The sequence below is a fragment of the Lissotriton helveticus genome, chromosome 7 (assembly GCF_964261635.1).
Source record: "Lissotriton helveticus chromosome 7, aLisHel1.1, whole genome shotgun sequence".
Lineage (NCBI taxonomy): Eukaryota > Metazoa > Chordata > Amphibia > Caudata > Salamandridae > Lissotriton > Lissotriton helveticus.
Genome location: NC_136068.1, coordinates 1744184647 through 1744208995, shown reverse-complemented (window position 1 = coordinate 1744208995; position 24349 = coordinate 1744184647). Strand labels below are relative to the sequence as shown.

General features: G+C 44.7%; 1 protein-coding gene across 1 annotated transcript in view; it reads right to left on the bottom strand.

Moving 5' to 3' along the window:
* LOC144770730 (sialic acid-binding Ig-like lectin 14) overlaps nt 1-24017 on the bottom strand; it is a 167602-nt gene extending 143585 nt beyond the window's left edge. Inside the window, exons 1-2 of the mRNA XM_078655467.1 lie at nt 23914-24017; nt 16509-16580 (exon numbers count right to left, since the gene is read on the bottom strand). Of these exons, the coding sequence (XP_078511593.1) occupies nt 16509-16578 (70 nt within the window). The 5' untranslated portion in view covers nt 16579-16580; nt 23914-24017. The remainder of the gene's footprint in view (nt 1-16508; nt 16581-23913) is intronic.
* Between the last annotated feature and the right edge of the window lie 332 nt (nt 24018-24349).

Sequence of the window (24349 nt, the reverse complement as noted above, 5' to 3'; positions counted from 1 at the left end):
TTTTTTTAAATAGCAAGGTAGCAAAAATCCAACAACATTTTACAGATTAATAGAAAAATAAGTTCGGAAGATAGTATCACAAAAAGAGTACATATTGTTTACAGATGCATTGACAATGCATAATAATAAAACATATTCTTCTCCACTTATAATTGTACACCAATTAGTCATCTAATTTGGAATATTAAAAATGGTGTTGCTTTGTATTACTGCTATTCCAAATGTCTTCCTTTAGGAGTCCTCAGCCTCAATTAATTTTTTCAAGTGTCCCTTACATTTATGATAGACAAATTCAGACAGAATACCTAACTTCAGTCAAACCAACAAGCAAAGGGAGGAATGTGAATCTGTTGATCCCAATTATTGTGCTATAATAATAAGCAGGCAACAGAAAACACAAAAAACAACATATTTCTTGAATAAGTCATCAGCAGGCAATTTTGGATGTCACCAAGAAATTAAATCAAAGTGCCCAATATGGCACATGTATCAGCAATCTCACTGATGTTTTTAAATATTATTTGCCCAAATCCCTCTAATTTAGTGCACTTCCGGTTTTTGATAGAAACCAGGGTGAAACCTATGGGTGATTCCGGTGATTTCTACATTTCTGAAAAGTAGACAAAATTGTAAATTCAGCAAATGGGCCACTTTTGTAGATCCCTCAAGGTTTTTTCAATCAAACTAACTGTTGAAAATGAGTACCAAAAATGCAATTTTTGACAACATTTTCATTTATAATTTCTTGTCACAATGGCCAATTTACAAAAGCAATATACAATCCTCGCTGTTTGTCATTTCCCTCCTGAGGCAGAAGGCGGGAGGTTGCTGTGTTGTGCTACTATTCCTTCGTGTGTCATCTCCCAATTGTGTCATGGACCTGAAACCTTGTTTTTACTCACTTTGCACTTTCCTGAATAGTCAGCAATTTTAATTCCTAATATCTTTTCCCCACACTCTGGGCCAGCCTCAGCCGAGTTAGGCGCTGAGTCCTTCGGTCCAGGGCAGCCAAATTTCGTAGCGGCCATCTTGGGTGGGAGGAAGCGCTTTCGCGCATTCTAGTTGACAGCATAAAAGGGGACGGGCATGCCTACGCGCAGCGGACGCGATCAGCTGACGCGCCGTACCTGTGCCGGAGTCACGCCTGAGTCCAGCCCGTCTGCTCCCGTCAGCGCCAAGGAAACGCCAGGGCCCAGGGAGGCTGGTGCTCCTTACACCCAGGTTCTAGTAAGTCCCCTCTACTCCCTATGCGCCCTTCAAGCACTGAGGCCATCCTGGCAGCCCTGTCACCACAGGACTTTACCCAAGAGACTGCTGGGTACCTTTGAGTGCCGATGCATCGAGGGGGTAAATAATTCCACCTGCTCTGATTCTCTAGGTAATCCAGCTATGACTAAGGGACAAAACTCTCCTTCACTTAGTAAGGAAACGGTGTTTCTTATTAATGCCCGGTCCCTAGTTAAGAATAACATTGCATTTAGTGATTTCATCTTGGATAGGAAACCCTCATGGGCCTTTGTCACTGAAACATGGGCCTCAGAATCCACCGTGCCGGAACTTGTCAATGCCATCCCTGAGGGATAAGCTCTCTCAAGAATGGATAGAGTGGGTCGCAAGGGGTGGGGGGTATCGGCATACTACACAAAAGCTGCATAAGATGCTGGACCAAGCACCTCCCTTCCCCGCGGGATTCCTTCCAGGCCATGCACTTCATCCTAAATCCCTCCCCCACGGTGTCCTTTGCAGGTATTCTGATTTATAGACCTCCTTCCCCTAGGTCTGCTATTAGCTATGACCTTTTGGAAGTTTTGGAACCATATATTGATAAGCCAAATTTGACCATCCTTGGTGATTTTAACTTCCATTTGGAAAGCCCGAACTCGGTTGACACAGTATCTTTGTTAGACTCGCTGGCGTCTTGCGGCCTGTCGCAAAGAGTTGGAAGTATCACACACTCTGCTGGCCATACCTTGGATGGGGTATTTACCAACGACCCCAGGTTGGTAATAGATTCCCCTATCCCCCTATCCTGGTCAGACCATATGGCCATCCCATTTGAGTTCACACCACAACCCCTTTTTGTGCCCATAGTCTTCACCAACAACTGAGTTCTAAAAAGAAATTACAGGGGCCTGAATAATGAGTCCCTTGGCCCTGTGTTGGCCAACTTTAAACCCCCACCGAAAATGGACACCGACACAGCTGCCCTTGATCTTGCCAACACTATCTCGAAAGCCGTGAATCTGTTAGCCCCGGCTAAACCTCACTACTCCGCTAGGAAACGACCTTCTGCCCTTTGGTATTCAGACTCCTTTAGACTGTTAATGCAGGAGTGCAGGAAACAAGAGGGACTTTGGGGGTCTCATTTTGATCTGAATGAAAGGACTAAACATAAAAGTCTGCTTAAGGGATATAAAGCCGCGGTATTGGCAGAAAAGAAAGCATATTTCACCAAATTGACTGCCTCCCTTAGCTCCCCCAGAGAACTATTTAAAATTGTAGATTCTCTGACCCTTTTGCAACTGCCCGACCCTATTGTGGCATCCCAAGAACTGTGTGATCAGATTTCCAGCTTCTTTCATATCAAGATTATGGATATTCACACAGCCCTGGAAGCCCTTAACCTAGATTTAAAGGTTGCGTCGCACTCGGTCACACCTCCTATGCAGAGATAGGCTAATGGACCTAGCGGTGACTTCTCTAATTTCCCCTCTCTCACTCTGGAACATCTTAATCAACTCTTGGATAAGCTTAAATCTGGATCCCCTTTGAATCCGTGTCCTCTAAAGACTTGAAGGAATGTAGGGATGTCCTGCTACCTCCGCTTCTGGAGGTGATGAACCTGGCGATCTCCGAAGGTGTCTTCCCTGCGTCATGGAAGATGGCGATTGTTAAGCCCCTTTTGAAGAAGACTACTCTAGATCCTGCAATCTTAAAAAATGTTCGCCCCATTTCCCTGCTTCCTGCTCCTGCTAAGATGCTCGAGGCCCACCTCAACCACCACCTGAGGTGGTTCCTGGACAACTCCACCATGCTTGATCCCTCCCAACATTGCACCAGGAAGGCGCATAGTACTGAGTCCGCCCTCACAGTGGTGGTCAATAACATCCGCGCTAAGGTCGACAGTGGCCAGATTACCCTTCTGGTCCTGCTCAACCTTACAGCCGCATTTGACACTCTGTCCCCCACCATTCTGGCTACTCGCCTTAGTGAGATGGGAGTGGACGGGCCAGCGCTGAGCCTCCTGACGTCCTTTCTCAACCAGGATAAGCAAAGGGTCAAGCTGGGTGACTTCCTCTCCCCCGTTAAGCCTGTGCAGTGTGGGGTTCCTCAGGGCTCATCCCTGAGCCCCAGACTTTTTAACTATGTGGCCGCACTTGCCAGGCTAGTAAGATTGTTTGGACTGGAAGTCTTGTCGTATGCCGACGACACCCAGATTATGGTATCCTTATCCCAATCTGTGAACATCACGGCCTTAAATTTCAGGAATTGCATGGAAGCAGTGGCGTGATGGATGATTAAGAACTTCCTGAAATTAAATGGGGAAAAGACCGAGGTTCTCATCTGCGGAGGTAAACAAGAGGTCTGGTCTGTCGACTGGTGGCCTCCTGCTCTAGGAACTTGCCCCACGCCCTCTCATGCTGCCCGGAACCTGGGGGTTATTCTTGACACCACTCTCTCCTTTGACAATCAAGTCAACAGGACGGTCTCTACCTGTTGTGGTGTCCTAAGAATTCGGAGAAAAATCACGCATTACCCTTTCCCCGGAAGCCGGGAAACAGGTCACGGTGACCCTTATCTCTTCGCGTTTGGACTATTGCAACGCACTATATTTAGGAATAAATAAAAGACTAGTTCAACGCCTACAAATAGTGCAGAACGTCGCAGCCAGGTTTGTTGCGGATGCCCCTAGACGTTCATCAGGCTCCTCAATTAGAAAATACCTGCATTGGCTGCCCATGCAGGCTAGGATAAACTTTAAGGTTCTATGCCTTACCCACTGTGCCCTATATGGGTCTGGAGCAGAAGACATCAGGTCCCTTGTGTCTTTCTATGCTCCTAGCAGGGCATTGCGTTCTGCCAACAAGAACCTCTTGTCTGAGCTCAAGGGCCAGGCATCTCTCGCATTTTTCCCTAAAGCCTAGAAGACCTGGCTATACACAGAAGCCTACCTGTAGTCGACACATGTTCTACATCTCATTCAGCTGTACCATCTTGATGCGCCTTGATGCCCTCGGGCTAAGTTCGCGCCTTATAAATCCTAGTTCTTTCATTCATTCATTCATTTATTCATGTCTGATAGACCCTTTTAGTTGTGTTAATATATAAGGTTTGTAAGTTTAGCCGGGTCTGATGGCTCAGTGGACTAATGCATCCACTGCATCCACTGTGTTCTATCTCATGGTAACAGGTTCAAATACCGGTGGGTACACTCAGCCTTCATCCATCTGATGTTGATAAAATGAGTACCATTGAGTAACAATAAACATCTGCTATTCAGCACCAAGAGACCTACAGGTGAATGTGCGCTTTAAAAGTACACATGTTAAGTTCATCAAAATGTTAGTTTTCTTACACACTTCCTTACATTTGAAAGGCATAAATTCAGAGAAATACAACTGGTAATAACATTTGTTCACTATTATGTATGTCTCCCAATACAAATTGAATCTCACTTGTGTGGTAGGCATACTGCCCTTGACAGGAAACTGATTTTTTAAATGTGGGAAGCTGTGAATGCGGGGCCCTAGCTCTGCAGGCATTTAAGAAAAGCTAGCAAATCTTTACATTTTTGGAAACTAGAAATTCATGGAAATCCAGCATGGGGTAACTTGTAAGGCTTCCAACAGGTTTTCCTACCCAGAATTATTTGCAAACGTTAAACTTTGAATAAAATACACATTTTCCTCAAGTTTCTGTGATGGAAAGTTCTGGAATCTGTGGGGCGCAACACATTTCCTACCACCCAGTATTTCCCCAAGTGTCCTGATAAAAACGTACCTCATGTGTGTGGGTGGGTCTAGTGCCCACAGTTGAAAAGGCCTCAAAACACAACATGGACACATCACATTTTTCATCTGAAAATTGGCCCTTTTTTGCTATATGAGTAGCTGTGGATTTGGGACCCTTGCTGAGCTGGTACCTAAGGAAACCAAGCAAACCTGTACACTTTTTTTAAATAGAAATCCGTAAAATCCAGGGTGGGCTGACTTGCTTTGCTCTCAAAAGGTTTACTTACCCAGAAGCCCTTACAAAGCTCAAACTTCGACTAAAAAACTATTTTTTCTCGCTTTTAAGTGATGGAAAGGTCTGGATACTGTGAGGAGCCACAAATGTCTTACCACCCAGCATTCCCCTAAGTGTACCAATAAAAATGGCGCATCCCTTGTGCAGCTGTGCCTAGAGTACATGAAGACAAGCATCAAACCAAGGTAAATAGGAGTCTCGAGGAGTGACTCTTATTGACCCTTGTTTGATTTGTGCCTGTTGGGGGCACTAGGCTATGCCACACAAGTGGGGTAGCATTTGTATAGGGACAAGTGTGGGAAAACTGGTTAGTAGGAATTTTATGGATTCCTGCTGATTCTGGAAGTTTACTCAACAGAGATGCAAGGTAAAAGTGCAATTTTAGTCAAAGTTTGAGGCTTGCACGGCATTATGGATAAGAAAACTTTATGGGAACCATGCAAGTCATACCACCGTAGACTCCCCGGATAGCTAGCTTTCAGAAATGTCTGGATTTGGTAGGTGGTGGCAGCAAACCTGAGCCCGAAAAGTGTAGCCCTTCAGCATAGAAGGAGCAGTATTTATTTAAAAAAACAAAAAAACATTCATAATCAAAATTTTCTTCCTTGCAAAAAAAATGGGGATCCTTTAGTCCCTAAGGGGGCAGAAAGACGGTTGGGGTCATATTGGAGGTGAAGGCAGGGACTGATCTGTGGGCACATGGCAGCCCACCCTCACATCTTGTAACAATAAAAAGTCCCTTTTGTCTAAAGGGCGTTCTGCCTCACCCACCGAGGAAGACTGGAGTTAAAGACCTCTTATCTGCCTCATGGGGGGAGTAGAAAGACTGCTGCAGGTCATATGAGTGGTATGGATAAGCACAAGGCCTAGGTCGGGCGACCCCAAACATTTCTCCAAAAAAGAAATCATTCCTTGTGTCTAGTGGGCTTTTTGCCACAAGGGACAGATTGGCAGTAACAACCTCCAATATGCCCTCAGGGTAGCAGAAAGACATTTGGTCCTGGGGGTAAGGAGAGCATTAGCCCCTTTGTCAGGGGAGTCGCTCCCCCCTCCAAATACAATCCCTGGTTGTCTAGTGAGATTTCTGCCCCCCCAACCAGGGGAGCATAGGAGAGAAACACTGCCTATCTGCCCCTGACAGAGCACGGAAAGACTGCGGGGGGTTCTTTGGTTGGGTGGGTGGGTGCTATGCCCAATGACTAGGAAGGCCCTCTTACCCATTTGACCATAAAATAATCCCTAGTGTCTAGTGGGGTTTCTGCCCTTGGGGAGGCCGAAAGAGTTTGGGGCATGGTGAGGAACACTAGCCCATTGCCAGGGGCGGGGGCTCCGCTCTCCAAATATATAGTCCTTGGTGATCTAATGGGCTATCTGCGTCCTGCCACCGGCAGAAGGAAGGAAACAAATCTGGGAGAAAGACTGCTAGGTGTTATATGGGTTGGCAGAGACTAAGGGCCATATTATCAAGGAACGGCGATAACATTATCGCCACTTTAGTGGCAGGAAACTACCGCTAAAGCGGCAATAATGGGCTTGCTAATATGCCCTTGTGAATTCCCATAGAAGCCCAGGTTCTGGTGTGAACCTGGGCTTCTATGGGTATTCACAAGTGCATATTATCAAGCCCCTTATAGCCGCTTTAGAGGCAGTTTCCTACTGCTAAAGCAGCCATAATGTTACTAACGTTCCTTGATAATTTGGCCCTAAATGTGATACCTGGGAGGGCTGCCCCTAAGCATTCTACCTAAAAAAAATTAATCATTGGTTTCTAGTAGGCTTTCTGGGGGGCATACTTGAGGTACTATCCTCCAATCTGCTCGGGGGCAGAGATCATTTTGGACTTTGGTAGGGGGGAGTGCTAGCTTATTGCAAGGGGGGCATCTCCCCCTCGAAAAAAAAGTCTCTGGTGTCTACTGGAATGGATCCCTGCTTGGGGATCGACCTCCTGAAGCTGAAATATGCCCCCAAGCACTGAAGCAGTGAAAGTGAAATGAGAAGATTGACTCATTTCACTGTCACTTTCTCTGAAATAACATATTTTCAAAGAAAAAAATAAAATAGCCTTGAGAGTTGTGGAAGCTCTTTCCCAGCTTCCAATGCTAAAATAAATTAAAGGAAATCCCTCTGCTGCTCGCACTAGAGGTAATTCCTGCCTTGTGTACTACAATGGCCTGGAACCATCCTCAGCACGCAAGCACTGGTGTGGAAAATGGCCCTGAGCCGCCCTCCCCACCAGGGGTTACATTTAAAAATCTATAGACTTTGCTGTCAATTAGAAAGTTCTATTATTGGTAGTCCGGTTTACATATATAATTGTGCCAAATATTGGCCACTTTAATATGTTTTTTGCACTATCTTTGAGAAAACTTCTAAATAATAATTCTCAAACCCAGGTTTTGTACGAATGCCACTTGGCCTTCTACACTGGACGTTACTTAAATAGTTAGCATAGTAGTCTCATTCATTCATTAGCACAATCATTTAGACAAATTGCTCCAGTATGAATATCCAGGCACCACTACAGACAGAATTGAGAAAAAATTATGAATCTGCCAATCCTTGCCTGAGTCCAACCAGGTAAGGTTTACTTTGACTAGGACTACGGTGCCTATACAAACGTTACAATGTGCAAATGCCCATACACCTCTGTGAAACATTGTGATATGTAAAAATGTATCATGGCAAAGTAGAATTCTTTATTTTCTGCCTAAATTGTAATCGAAAGCATCTATCAGACTTTTTTATTAGAGTTTTGATAAATCTCTCAACAAATATGTTGCTATGCTGTTGGTAAGAAGTGGAATCAACACTGTCCCATATGGCCCTCATATGAGTTGGCATGAAGCTCATCCTAATTGTGTGCCGTTGTCTTGTACATGCTACTGCTGGCACTCTAATTAACTAATTAAGAATATTCATGTGTAGAGTTGAGACTACGGGGCATTATATCAAGAAAGGCATAAAAATTATTGCCGCTTTAGCGGCAGGAAACTGCCGCAAAAGCGGCGCTAATGGACTTGATAATATGCCCTTGTGAATTCCCATAGAAGCCCAGGTTAGACCCTGATTAGAGTTTACTCCATTGCAAAAGTTAAGTATATCCTGTCTGCCTTATTACAATTGCATATTATACTATGGCACTTGTAATAAAGCGGATGGGATATCTGTCAAGTTGTTAACTCCATCTGCAATACTCTAAAGCAGACTCTCTGTGCAAAGTCATTAAAGAATTGAGTGAAAACCTTAAGGGTTTAGTAAAAAATAGGATCATTACAGAAACAAAATGAGTTAGTTAAATTGTTAGGAAATCATCAATCTTTTATTATCAGAAAAAAGGTCAAAATCAAATACTGGAAAAGGATCTACAGAAGTGTAACCTTCAAAGCAAGTAAGCCGCAAGAACTAAGTAATGTCCTGCAAAAAGACTGATCTAGACACTGTTTGGAAAGAGTGTATCAACAACTCTGGCACATTTCCCAAAAACTGCATTTTTAAAGGGTTTTAAGTAAGGAAAGCATAGGCATTACATGCAGAGATATCACATACTAGGAGTGTGCTATAAATGTTACATTCTAGAGGGGGCAATCATAAGTCTAACAAGTAAGATACAACCAACCCTTCCCCATACATTCTAATAGTCCCGGTATGCATAGCTAATGAAGAAAACGATGTGACACTTCATGTAACACAGCAATACAATAGCCAGATTAACTAATCAATATCCTATACAAAAGACACGTCAAGCAAACTTAGAAAGTTACAAAAACAGGAGCATCCTGAACATGACTTCCTCAAGAACACAAAATATTACTTTTTGTTAATGCAGAGACCTTGGATGAGTCTTCTATTTTGTTGATTGTCTGAGAAGGAAAGTCACTTAGTTATACACCTGCACGTGAAAAGGCTTGTTTACTTAAAATAAAGGTCATTCTTTTTCTGGAAAAAAATTATAGCTGTCAATGTGATCTGATTGAGGGCTTGTAATGAAATCTAAAGAACTTAAGAATTGAACATTATTTTCTAATTATTAAACACACTCTAACAGTCCCCTACTCTCTCACAACTTGCTTTTGTTGCTGGCGGTGACACTAATGGTGTCTTTGCCATCCTGGAGTGAATTGGCAAGCAGGAGAAGAATGGAAAATTTTATAGGGATTAAGGCAAAAAGTTTGCACCACTATTTAAGTACCGTGTCTAAGTCCAAATAGAAGGTGCTAGAACCAGGAACGTAGGGGCATATTACCACAACTAGCGATAATTATCGCTAGGTTGGCTTAGCGGCAATAATTTTATCGCCGTGTAGCGATGATTTTTATCGCTTAGGAGCCTTGATATTATCAAAGTTTATCTCCTAAGCGATAAAAATCGGCTGATATGCATGAATATCGCTGAAAAGTCAGCGATATTCATGCATTACCGAGCAAATGCTCTTAGCCATGTTATCCACCTCCCACTGGATAACATGGCTAAGAACTGCTCAGGGCAGGTGTTAGCTTTTTATCTCCAAAAGTTGGTAATAGGAGATAGCGATCTTAGCGACTGTTTCCAGTCGCTAACATCTTGGCACGCCCACTTTGTATGTCATTAGTGATAAATTACTCAGAAATGCAAAGCGGGGCCCAAGATGGTCGCTATCTCCTACTTGCTGTCGCTAACTGGTGTTAGCGACAGCTAGGTAATAGGGAGATCATTTTATCTCCGCTTTCTTCGCTTTTAAAGCCAAAAAAGCAGAGATATATCCCTTGATAATATGCCCCGTAATCCCTATACGAACCTAACAAAGAAAGTAAGGAAACTATACTTCCTTAGCATACTAGACTTTGAAATTGGACAGCACCCTTCAGAATTAAATACACAATTTAAGATAGATAACAAATATAATATCTCAACATTTATTCAATCACGTGTGACAGTATCACAATTGTTTTCCCAACAAATAGCCTAGGCTATTTGGCTATCAGCGATTTTTAATGAAAATGAAAAACTGAATAAAGGACAGAAAATTGAAGATACAGAGTCTCTTGCTTGTGTATTTGTTGGGAAAACAATTGTGATACTGTCACACATGATTGAATAAATGTTGAGATATTATATTTGTTATCTATCTTAAATTGTGTATTTAATTCTGAAGGGTGCTGTCCAATTTCAACAAAAAAAAAGGAGAAAAATGGTAAAGCACTCAATGTTGACATTTATTCGAGGCTAGTAGAAATGTCACAGCAAGGTGTCGAGATGTAAGAATTTCATGATCTAGTTACACTGCATGTTACTGTTTTCAGTTTCTAGATCCAAGTTCTTGAAGTAGCTTGCTCAGATAAATTGCTCAAAGGCAACCAATAATAATTTTTTGGCCCTAAACCAGAGCACTTTGATAGAACCACTATTCAGTAGGATATTTTGAAATTGCCTACATAACTCATTTCTTCCACAATCCCTTCCCATCCATCCAAAGATTCTGAAATGAATCCTTAGGAACCCTCATCCAGCATAAAGCATGGCCCTGTGCCCCATCAGAGGCAGGGATGTGTTTAAAAATTGTGCTGCACTATGAGGGGCTCCCATTGAAGACTTGGGGGCATATCTGTGAGCCCCACAGTGTCGCTTTTGCAAAACTCAACGTGGTGCAAGAAGAATGCAACTCAATAATAAGATTTATGAAGCCACGCAAGGCCATCTTGAGTGGGCATGAGAGGCTTCATAAATCTTGTGTAAAGCAACGCAGCACAAATCACTTCTTTGCCGTATTCTGCACCAGAGAGGTATTCCATGGGCATTTTGCTTCTGTTGTAGGTCATAAAGTGCCGGGACACTCCCCGGATTAGCCGAGCGCTATATAAAGCACCACCTAACATTAACATTAACATTAACATTGTGTGGATGTTCCCTTGCAACTCCCATGGCTTTTAATGCATTACCAGTTTTTCCAGACCTGGTAAATCTGAGAATGTGCCAAAAAGATACTCCCCACTGGTGAGGCTCAACAAAAGAAATATCTTTATTTCTCCTTGTTACTTCCTCTATCTATGTGTGTATGCATAGAAAGAACAATTTCCCTATCATAATTGTTTTTGTGGAGGAAGGAGCCCCCTTCTGAATAAAAATAATCCTGCATGCATCACCATCTCCCTGGCACCATTGTGCAAAGGTGCCTGCTTGCGTAGGCTTTCAAACTGACAGCAGCGCATGGACAAAGGCAGGAATGCACTGTATTCTTTTAAGTACAGCACATTCCTGGCCTTTCACTATCACAAAGCACAGCACATCAAGGTGAGTTGCTGCACTGTGTGACATTTTTGTAATTATCCCCCCCAATTACAATTGATTGCCTAATTTGAGCACCAGTCCCGAAGAGGATGGAAGCGTGCTGGATCTCTCTACCAGCAGCTCTACCCCCAACATGGTGGCATGATGCTGTGCACTCCTCTATCAGCAGCAGCATCCCCAGGAGCTCAGCCACACCTAAGCCCTGCTAACCGTGAACCCACCTGCAACATGACTGATGGAAGCCACAGCTCCTAACTGGACACTCATTTCTTTGAATTGGACACCCTTTGACTTCATCACCCAAGGCATCACAGATAAGATTCCTCAGTGGGTTCTGCATCTATTCAAAAAATTTGGGAGCAATCTGATAATGTTGTGAGTGTCATAGGTGTGATGATGGCTGTGGAAGTGATTTTGACACCCCTAGATAACGCTGCATTCAAGTGTGTCAAATCCGCAACAGAGGCCTTTTAATTTGGTTCATATCCCACCTGTACATATTCTTGTATTCCCACTTTTTTACACAAAAGTGCTGTAGTTGCATGCACATATCTCAGTATTCAAGAACTGCCTTGTTGTCCTGTACAGAAAAAAGTCCCTTATATTTCGGTAAATTATGTGCCTTATATAGTCGTGTGCGTGAAAATGGTTTACAATATAGCAGACAGGGTACCTCTTTCAGTTAAGGGCAGACATGTATTAAGAAATAATGTAAGTTTTAAGGGTTGCATTTGTTAGGTCTTGCCTAGGCAGAACATGCGCTGCATGAGCTGTCTCGACGAGACATGTTGTATCCAGATATGGGTTTAAAAAAAACACCCATCTTTTTCATTGGTTCCTCTCAGTGTCCTTTAAAATTGCTGACATTTCATTGGTGAATACACTTACTAGTCCCTCCTTTTGTTATGCCCTGGAGACTGGCCCTGCTCCATGAATCCTTCCACTATAGGCCATACCTTTTCTTTCAGTGCACTACTTTGTCTTTCATTCTGTCCCCCATGCTGCTCCAAGTTCACTTAATCTCACCTTGCCCTTCCCAGAACAACCCCTCCCGCAGCTTGTTTGTATTCTGAACAGCTGTTCCTGCTCCCTCATGGGCTGCAGCTGCCTCCTCCTCCCTACGCCCCCTGTTAATTACGTAAAGAGGAAGCAGCAAATGTGTTTTAATAAAATACTACTTTACCGGAAGTCAACCTGGCCCTTAATGCCCGACGTGCTGCTGCTTTCATTTTTGGGCTGAGTTAGGATCTTCAAGAGTAGAAGGTTCTAAATAAAGGTCTGTGCCGTTCTGTAGTGGCATTTATTATAACATGGTGCTAACAACCCAGACCAGGCATCAGTCCCTTATGTGCAATGCTGACTGAAAGACTCAAGTGTCCGCTTGCTCAAAAAGAGGGAATTCCATAAGATGCTAGTGCTATAAAAGTAAAACATTTTGCTTTTGACACCACACTTTTTCACACAAGTTCCTAAATAGCTGAGCCAGAATAGAGAGACGCTGAATTGCCCAAAGTCCTCCAGGATGCCTAGATTAGTCCAGACTCGTTTCCATGTGTGTTAGTGCCCGTTTTTTAGGTCTCGCCTAGGCAGCGCACATGAGCTGTCTCTCCGAGACATCAAGAAATCTCTATCAGGGGTGAAACTCCGCCTTTTGCTGGGGAATTTCTCCCGTCGCTTGCCATTTGTAAACACTGGCATTGCTTTTCCGTTTATTCCGGAAGCAGCATCGCCTAACTACAGTTTTTGTCCGCCCTTGTGGCTAATGTGTGCCCGTTAGGAACGTTATTAACCATCCACAGACCGGGAAGCCTGCACTCCGGCTTCCACATTCACCTCCTGGTGTGCGCAAGTGCATTCCACTGTGGTTGTCATGGATGCTGCTTCAAACAAGGACGGCAGCTCAGAGGGAACACACCATCACCGAAATACTCTGGTGTAGCTGCAGTACTTGCAGGATGAGCAGGAAAGTGCAGGTGGCTCCACTGCCATTGCTGCCTTCATAGTAGCAGACACTACATTCTGTTCCATCCTCTGCATGCCTTCACACTATTCTAGTCTAAGTCACATGCATGTTTTTTAATCCCTTTTATTGCAATCCCTGCAAAATACCACATACCCATTTCAAAGATCACAACCTTTCCTTTAGAGGCCCATAATCAACAATAACCAAAAAACCATACTAACTCTGGGTTCCGGAGTAGGGTGCAACCTGGTGTAAGGTGCAACAACACCTCATCAGTGTCAGTAGGTGCTATATAAATGCAATTTCAATACAATATAATTAATCACACATGTGGATTGCACCACCAATTCCAAGTCCATACATAACTTGTTATCACAAAGTTTCTTTATTCTTTTTTTCGAACTTGTATAGTTAAAACAGCCAACGGGTTTCATCCAACTTCCGTGGACTTCCTCAGGGATTTGGTCTTCTATGGTTGTTGGAATTTGCAACAACGCTCTCAGGTTCAGTATATGTCTTCAAATATAAGTCACCACTCCTGTATCCAGGGTAAGTTTGATAATGCTCAGCTCCTGTGCCATGCTATGCAGCTGATCACGCCGCCTTAGCACGCGCCCTCGACCGTGCAGTGGTATCGAACTTACCCGTGCTGTGGTATCGAACTTACCCTGGATACAGGAGGGATGAGTTCTATCGCTAGACATATACTGAACCTGGGAGCATTGTTGCAAGTACCAACAACCATAGAAGATCAAATCTAGATATTAAGCCTTAAAGATGACCGTGGAAGTTGGACGAAACGTGTTGGCTGTTTGGCTGTTTTAACTAAAACCTTTCGAAAAGAAGAATAAAGAAACTTTGTGATAACAAGTAATGGATGGACCTAATCACTCTTGAACTTGGAATTGGTAGTGCAATCTACATTGTGACTGCTCTCTGGAAACAGCGGTAACGCTGGAGGTGCACACCGCATGAGTGTTATTCTCAAAACATTGGACTCTTTGTAGTGGATTGATGCTTTGGGGGAAGTGCCTCCCATGTACACTGTTCTGTAGATGTGAGGCTTACTGTCTCGCCTTGGGATTATAATACAATATAATATATAATCCAATATAATATATAACACCACAGTACTCAGCGGTCAGGCAGTCGATTGTAGTTCATAGAGGCTACATAGCAATTCCATCTTGTTGCTTGATACCCACAGAATACAAAACTGCCAGTAAATATCAATAACACTGGAATGTGCTGTTCCACAGCAAATAAAACACCAGTCATTGATGAACATTGGGTAAGTGGTTGGGCAGGGGGGAAACCCTACTCAAGCAGCAACCACAATTCTTTTCTGGGTGAATCCCCAAAATTAACCAAATTAACCTTTGCTTAATTCTGTGGTAGCTTGTCACAAAGCAGTCTGGCTTGACTTGATGGGAATGTGTAAAGTATTTACACAGCACTTCTAACAGTGATAGAGTGAAAACACAACACAAGAAAAATTCCTGAGAACCAAAATGACAAAAATCCAACAGGTAGAACCAGAGATATGCAATTTTAAAGATTTACTAAAAAAATAGTGCATGTATCACTCAGATCTAATGAGTGAACCCTAGCATTTAAATTACATTTTAGGGTATTGATGGTATAGAGTGTGTATATATATATATATATATATACATATATATATATGTATTTTTTGTATTCTGTTATATGTATATGTATTGTTGTATGTGTTTTAGTATTGATGTGTTTTGGAATCATTTACGGTCTGAGATCGGTCTCATGGCATGTATGTGTGTTAAATTAATTTTTATAAATGATTCATGTAGAATTACATACTTCTGTTAGGGTAATTAACTGTGCCCTTCAGTGAAAATAAATTGGATGTTAATCCCTCTGTACTCTTCTTCCTTATCATTGTATGATGTCTATTGCCCAGGTATAGGAGGGTCATTTGGGTATACCCCAGGTCTTTTGTCCTATAAACACAAAGTGGCAACTCTGATTATCTGGTCACACGGTATCAGGACAAAGTCACCACAATGGTGCACGGGCCATGTACACTGGGAAAGTCAGGCCAGCTGAGCAATGTACTTTAAATCCCTGTTGTGAAGGGTTTCAAGATCCCACGTCAAGGATGCATCGGGCAGCGGTAGATCCGGGGAGCTTTGGGGCTGTGAATCAGAGTCGTGTGTCCTCAAGGATGCCGGTGTCAAGGGGTTTTCAATGATAAGTGCTGCGTTGAGTATTAGTCATCCAGCAGCAGTTCAGAAAAAGCTGCGGGACTGTGATGCAAGGTCCTGCATCTTCAATGAGGATGCTGTCGATGATAGGGCTTGCGATGCGATGGCCTGATTCTGGGAAGTGTTGCTCAGTGGCAGTTAAGAGGAGACTGTGGGCTGCGATGCAAGGTGGGGCTGCAGGGATGTGTTGTGCTGTGACGGTTTTGATGCAGGTGCAAGGTGTTGCATCATTCTGCTTTGGTTCTGCACACCTTGGTTGGCAGATCATCTTCAGTCCCACTTCCAAGGGTCTAAGTATGGGGTGGGATCACTTGGGCAGAAAAACTCAAAGCAGACAGACTTCAGGTGCTGAGTTCAAAGTGGTTGAAGTCTTTCCTGTCCCTGATGCTTTTATCAGGAGGCCAGTAATCTAGCCCTTGGGGTCACTCTGGTGGGCCTGGGTCCAAGCTGCAGGTTCAGTCCTTTCACTTAGGCAGCAAGGCAGCAGAGTGGCAGTCATTCTTACAGAACAACACAGAAGACAGAGAAAAGGAGGTTGAGGCAAAAAGTTTTGGGATGACCCTGCATAAAGGGTCAAGTCCCACAATCGCCAACTGAACAGGTGTAGAGTAACTGCCACATTTATTTTATCACGGTTCAGTCAAATAAACGTTGCTGATCTCTCTTTCCCTCGCTTGTGCTTTCACATAATTCATGATGCTAAAGATAAGTGAGTTGGCAAAAGTGATCTCAATGCAAATAGACTGATCCTATTAGCTTCCTAACTATGAGGTGCTCTAATGAAGGTGACTTACCCAGTAGAATGATCTGAAGGGGAAGATGCTTCTGAGAGTTCTTCTCTGAGCCCATGACGGCAGCACCCATACCTTGAAAAGAAAGCAGACTCCAAGTAAACATGAGATTCTCCTTCTGGCTAAAGCCAGTCTACACTGAGCAACAACTGACCGTATTCATGTAAATCCATGACTGAGTACTCGTCTTTCTAGCTATGAGGAAACAAAGGCCACCGAGGCAAACCCCTTACTTGAGGTGAGTGAGTTCGGGAGCACATCAGGCATAAAATTGAAACTGATTGCTAGAGTGGCATCTGAATTAAGTTATTCATGTTTGTATCCTTGCTCCTTGTTCCACCCCTTCTTATTTCTAACTAAAGCCAAGAACTTGTGCACATAATGCACTTTGTTAACATAAATCTGAGCATGCACTGCCAGAGCCTTTGCGACTGGTGCTCAGTGCTGATGATGATTATTATTATTGTTTATTGATAAGATGGACATAACCCAATGGCAACCATGAGTGTGATAAAACCTATAAGAAATGTCATGTATGTCACAGCCTAATGTGCAGTCGTCAAACTCTGCCGGTTTATTCCACCACCTGTTATGGCCATTTTCTTCAGTAAAACATTACTCTCTACTAAGCTACACTAAGTTACACTCATTTTCAGTGAAACGGCTCTCCCTCCCTCGCAGCTCCACCATTAAGTGAGGCGTTACCCTGAGCCCCTGCACTCTTGAGTGTTGGTGTTCAAGGCCCTCCTCCACCCGCAGGTTTTACCTGAGCCTCATCCCTGGTGGCCCAGTGGACCTCTGTTTCCTATCTCTTGCTCTGCTTTTTCTCTCCTTTTTCACTCGTTTTTCCCCTTGTTTCAATCTCCCCCTTTCACTCTCCTCTGTGTATTTCCTCCACTCTGCTTGCACTTGTATTGCCTTATTTGCACTTTTCCCTCTTTTTGACTTTCTCCTTTGCCTTTTTCCACCTGTTTTTCCCACCACTGCTGCCGCTGCGGCACCTCCCCCAGCACGACCAGTGCAACCGGCCCAATCCAGCTCCCCTCCCCGTCTCCCAGCTGTCCAGCCCTCCCCGACCCCTACTTAATGGTGGCCACTGTGCAAGCCTGTCTTTGCCCGTCCGTGACCCGACCGCGACCAGCGCCAGGAACCCTGGATCTCGGCACCGCCAATGCTATGACCCAACACCACTCCACGCACTCAACCCAGGCCGCAATAACAACTTCAAGCTAGCTTCACCAGCGGACACCCAAGGACCCTTCAGCTGTCACCTCTGCCGGCACACCTGTAGCACTGCCAAGACCGCGGACCCAGCACAACCCGCCCACAAGAACACAACTGAACCGAAGACCCTGCAATACATCCTCCTCAATGTCCAATCCCTCCACAAACACGCCACAAAAATCTGAGACCTCCATGACAGCACTACCCCGGACGTTGCATTCTTCACCGAAACCTAGAGTAACACCTCGGGACCAGACATCGCCATCGCCATTGCCCAAGGATACAAGATCTCCAGGATGCATCGCCCCACCAGCCTGGGAGGAGGAATTGCCATCATCCACAAATCCACCCCCCGCCTGAGCACACTCTACGACGAGCCCACAGACCTAATGTAACATCTTTATTTCAAGATACTGGCCAGCCCCACCTCCACCCTCCGAGGAACCCTCATCTACCGCCCCCTGGACCCCGCGGACTTTTCGCCAACTCCATCACGGAGATCATCTCCCCGCATGCCATCACGTTCACCAACTACACCCTACTGGGAGACCTTAACTTCCACCTTGACAACCAACTGGACCCCAGCACCACATCCCTCCTGGACAACCTCCACAACATTGGACTCTGCCAGATCGTGACCGAACCCACGCACTCATCAGTACACACCCTCGACCCCCTCTTCACAACAGAAAACTCCATCACCTTCAGCTACACCAACGAACTCCCATGGACTGACCATCAATGCATCCACTTCACCTTCAGAACACGCACCATCCACAGACGCGATACACAACAGCAAAGAACTCTTCAACATCATCAAGGAGTCCACCGATATCCCTCCCTCACACGACCTCAAACTGCGACAAACTCAGCACCTTTTTCCACCACAAAATCAAAAGCATCTACAACAACTTCGACAAAGACAACCAACACACTGAACCCTCACCAGCCACCCCGACACCCTGAAGCCAGCGATCTACAACTTGGTAGTCCTCACCACCTAAGACACACTGAAGACGATGAAGTCAATGCCCCCCGGGGTCCCCACGGACCCCTGTCCCCACCACATTTTCAACAGAGCCGGCGACACCATCACACCCATGCTCTGCCACACCATAAACCGCTGCTTGGCAACAGCCTTGTTCTCCGACGACTGGAAACACGCCGAGATCAGCCTCCTCCTGAAGAAACTCTCAGCGGACCCCACCGACCTCAAAAACTACAGGCCCATCTCACTGCTCCCATTCCCAGTGAAAGTCATCGAGAAAGCCATCAACAGCTAACTCGCTACATTCATCGAAGAGCACAACATCCTCGACTCCTCCCAATCCGGCTTCAGAAAAAACCACAGTACGGAAACCGTCCTCCTCGCCGCAACAGATGACATCTGCACCCTACTGGACAAAGGAGAAACAGCTGCCCTCATCCCCCTCGACCTCTCAGCGGCGTTCGACACAGTCTCTCACCACACCCTAATATGCAGACTCCATGGCGCAGGGATCCAAGACAAGGCCCTCGACTGGATCGCTCCTTCCTCTCTGGCAGAACGCAGCAGGTCAGACTCCCCCGTTCCTCTCGTACCCCACACCAACTACCTCTCTAAACCCTACACTCTTCAACGTCTACATGGCTCTGGTCGCCCCATCGTCAGTACCTATGGACTCAACATTTTGTCATACGCAGACGACACCCAACTCATCCCCTCCCTACCCAATGAACCCAAAACAACTAGACACAATTTTCAAAAAGGCATGGAAGCCATCGCCAAATGGATAAAAAACAGCTACCTACAACTAAGCACCAACAAAACGGAAGTACTTCTCATTGGCCCAAACCCCGAAGCTTGGAACGACACCTGGTGCCCCCCCGCCCTCGGGAGCCTGCCCACCCCCACGGACTAGGCACTCAACCTGGGAATCATCCAGGATGAAGAGCTCAAAATGGACCGCTAGATCAACTCCGTCTTGCCTTCCTGCTACCACTCCCTCCATCTCCTACGTAAGACCTTCAAATGGATCCCCCTCGAACACAGAAAGACCATCACTCACGCCCTGGTCACTAGCAGACTCGACTTTGGCAACGCACTCTATGCCGGAATAAACAAAAACGTCACCAGCAAGCTACAGAACATCCAAAACGCCCCCACAAGACTGGTCCTCAACCTGCCAAGACACTGCCACATCTCCCAGCACCTGCACACACTCCACTGGCTCCCCATCGAAGCCACCTTCAAGATGCTCACTCACGCTCACAAGGCGACACCGGACTAGCATACCTGAACAGCAGACTCAAATTCCACGCACCCCAAAGGACCCTACGATCAGCCCAGCTCTCCTACGCGGTGATCCCGCGCACCAGAAAGATCAGATCGGGAGGCCGCTCCTTCTCCTTCCTCGTGGCCAAGGCCTGCAATGACCTTCCGCTCCACTTGAGACAGACAACAACGCTCCCCATCTTTGCAAGAAACCTCAAAACTGGCTCTTCGACAGACCCCTTCCTTGATGGACTGGAACCAACAAACCCCCCCCAGCACCTTGAGACCCTTTTGGGTGAGTAGTCGCGCTTAACAAACACCTTGATTGACTCAGCTATTCACTCAAAGAATCCCATACTAGAGCAAGGGTCTCCAACCTTTCACGTAATAAGACCCACTTAGGCTCAATCATTCAGAGCTACTAATATTATGACACTCCAGTGGTGCAGGACTCACAATCATATCGAAGAGATGAGGCAAAGCCACTTATCGTGCCTTTGCATGGCCTCATAGATACGGAGTAAGGCAATACTGTGTAAAAAGCTGCGTTGCCTCACTATGCATCATGGAAGCGTTCCACGAGCATTGTGGTGGGTGTTCCCACATAACACTCAAGGAATTTGACGCTGACCCAGATTTACAAAATCATGTAAACCTGGGGCAGCGCCACCACCTAAACCCTCCCCAGTTGTCCCTTCCTGCACAAAAATAATCCTGCCAACAATGCAGATACCTGGTGCCCGTGTTGGTGCCAGGCTGCAAATTGTGCACTGGCACTGGCTGAAAGTACAGGAATGCATCGTATGTTGTAAATAGCATTGGCATACGGCAACACAGCAAGAATAATTGTGGTGCTGCCCTACGCTGTAATGAGGCCCTCAGTGTTGTAATAATGACCGCATCAGACTACTTCAGATTGCATTAGTGGCCATCCCACGCAACAGTCCCAGCATTGAATACCCCAATGCATGCGGCAGAATGGTCAGAAGTAATATAAAAAAGACTTTCTCAATTTGGAATGCCTCTACATGGGTTATAAATAACAACCCTAGCTGCATCTTCCCTGACACATAGCTAACCCTATTTAGTAATGTCTCCCCACTGCTGCACGATTCATCACTCAATTATCAGCTTTAAATACATTTTGTAGATTAAACCATTTTTCTCCAAAAAGCAGCTTAAGAAAGTGCACTAAGTTTTGTCCCAAACACACACTTTTAAATGGGAAACCTCTACTAAATCAACCAAGCAAACGTTTCTAATTTAGTAGGCTGTGCTGCACACAGGAGAGCTGCTGGCTGTGCTGCACACAGGAGAGCTGCTGGCTGTGCTGCACACAGGAGAGCTGCTGGCTGTGCTGCACACAGGAGAGCTGCTTGCAGATGGCTGACCCGGTACTCGTTGGAGAAGCTTGCACTAGCATTTCATATGCAGACAGGCACTACGTCTCACACAGCCCCTATGTGGAAGGTAAAGTGTGGCCCTCCCTGGGCAGGATTTCGGACCCTTGAAGAGACTCTGCCACAACCAGAGAGTCTACAGTAGGACAGTTCTTTGCGACTTGTGAAGCTGCAGACAATTAGGCCATCCTTAATGTTGTCTTTCAAAACACTGGAACTGGGCAGTAGTGCAAGCTTCCTCCTCTTATGGTTTAGCTTTCAGGGGATAGCGAGGTCAAGCAGTCAAGGCTTACCCTTGGAGGGTGGTGTGAGGTAGGATGCTTAGCTCCGCTAGCACATATCTCTCGTAAAAGCATATTATCCAACGAGTCTTTTTATATAGAAGGAAAGAGATTGTATTTATAGTTAAGGAAATATGCTTTGTGCCTTCAGAAATGCGATGGTACATTTGTTAATCTAGTAAACATTACAGTAGATCTGTTGCCCGTCCCCTAAACCCACTTCAAGCAGCAAAACAGTAGCAGAGAGGTGGCAGATGCTACAACCAAAGCGCAGGGGGTCAGGTTAAAGATGCACAGACTCAGACAGATACTCAGCTCTCTCTTTAGAAGACCCCAATTATTCCTCATAAAAGTCAAGTTAATAACACTTGTATTTGATTTCGTTAAAAATCATAAAAGAGTGGGAAAACCACCGTTCTAAATAATACAGTGTATTATGTGTAACGGTGGTTTTCCCACTCTTATGATTTTTAACGAAATCAAATAAAAGTATTATTGACTCCTCATAAAAGTCCTAAACTATGCGGTTGACAGCATTCAGCAACATGAGTTTGAAGAAGAAGGAACAAGTGACATTCTAAAGAGTGATGGAAACAAATATTTTAATAGGACCAAAACAAATCGAGACACTTTCCTTTCCTAACTATCAGCCAGATTCAGCAAAGTAAAATCGGCTCGCAAAGGGCCAGATTCGGAGAATCTGGCCCTTTGCGAGCGCTATTTTTGCATTTGGGATTCATCATCCCAAATGCAAAAATTGCAAATCTAGAAATCGCTAAATTGCGATTAATTGCATTTAAGGAATCTCAATTGACAATTCCATAAATGCAATTCATGAACCATTTGAAAATTGCGTATTCGCAATCTGGGGCCGCTATTTACCGTGAAGTATAACTACGTGGTAAATAGCGAAAACTTAGAAAAATGCACTTTAGTGCATTTTTTTTCTAAGTTGTATGTTACACACACACATGTCCTTTGGACATGTGTGTGCGCAACACCAGTGTACATGACCATTTCAGGGGTGCTACAGGGTGTCCTTTGGATACCCTGGCACCCTTGAAATCGCTTCCTTATTTGCGATTCGCTAATTGCTAATCGCAAATAAGGAATGACTCCCCATTCATTCCTATGGGCCTTTAGGGAAAGGCATTCCTTATTTGCGATTAGCAATTACCGAATCGCAAATAAGGAAGCAGTAGAAATCGCAAAAAATATTGCGATTTCTACATGCATCCCGTTTAGCGAGTCTTTAATAGCGATTCCTTAAAAATCGCTATTAAGGACTCGCAAAACGGGACATAGATGAATCTGGGGGTTAGCAAATTATATGATATTTGCTGACCTGAAACCCGATTTCCACAAATTATTATCATGTGTCGATATTATAGTTTCAGCTTTGAAATTGCACCCCAGTTCGAATTTTATTGCCATTTGAATTAAAAATATGCTGCGCTACCAAGAGAATTATGCTCCAAAATGTACCACCTCCTCCTACATACACCCTTTTCATCACTCTCCTGATGCTTGCTACAGATGTCTTAATGTAAAGCTTGGATAGTTCACAATCCCTGAGACTTCAGTGATGTGGCACTGATGACGCCCCCTCCCCTACTCTACAAAAGGTATACAAGGACACTCTTAACTAGGGCTCGGTTCTGCTAAGAATAAATAAATAAGGGCCATATTATCAAGAAAGGGCGATATATTATCGCCACTTTTATCGGCAGTAAACTGCCGCTAAAGCAGCAATAGTGGGCCTGATAATATGCCCTTGTGAATTTCCATAGCAGCCCAGGTTCACACCAGAACCTGGGCTGCTATGGGAATTCACAAGGGCATATTATCTAGCCCATTATATCGGCTTTAGCGGCAGTTTCCTGCCAATAAAAGCGGTGATAATGTATCACCCTTTCTTGATAATATGGCCCAAAGTTCTCAGTTTGGGGTCTGTACCTCGCATTCAAGAGTGAGTTGAGGGCTTCTTGTCGAGTAGCCCCATGTCGCGAGGCTAGTGGAAGGGGCATGTGCAGCTGGGTACCGGAAGGCTTGTCCCTTGCAACTGGGGCGATTCTTTAAGCCGTTTTACAAAATGATGGCCGCATTTCTTTTAGAATACAGGCATTTTACAAAATCTTATGGCTGCTTACTTCCTAAGGTGCAAATTTTACTTTCGTTTTCTAAAAATAAGAGCGCACATTTAGCATTTTATTACACAAAAGAGATTAATAAGAAAGTGGCTTACCTACATTGAGTGTTGGACCACAGGATCAGAAATGGGAGATAGCAGGTGTCTAGCCCTGAGTCAACTCCTGCAAAACGACAAGCATTGATTAATACATGCTGCGACTCAAAGCAGTTTTAGAAACTCCCCGTTTGGTCACGCCCCCGCCCCTGCATAGAGGAAGCAGCAGTTTACAGGCTTTATAGCAGGAATCATTTGGAAACCTTCCAAACAGTGGCCAACTCGAATGCCTTCCTCTTTGAAAAGATGAAGTTAAGAAGTCTCCATTTGGAGAGAGCATTACACTCATAAGGATAGGGAGTGCGGATCCGTGAAACTTCACAACTAGTTTGTGAATACCTAAAAGTAGTAAACTTACTCAAAAGTGTAAGTTCACCTTTGTGACTCAGGTCCACAGATGTGCCCATCTAAAGTTTCTCTTAAGTTCAGAAAAAGTTAAA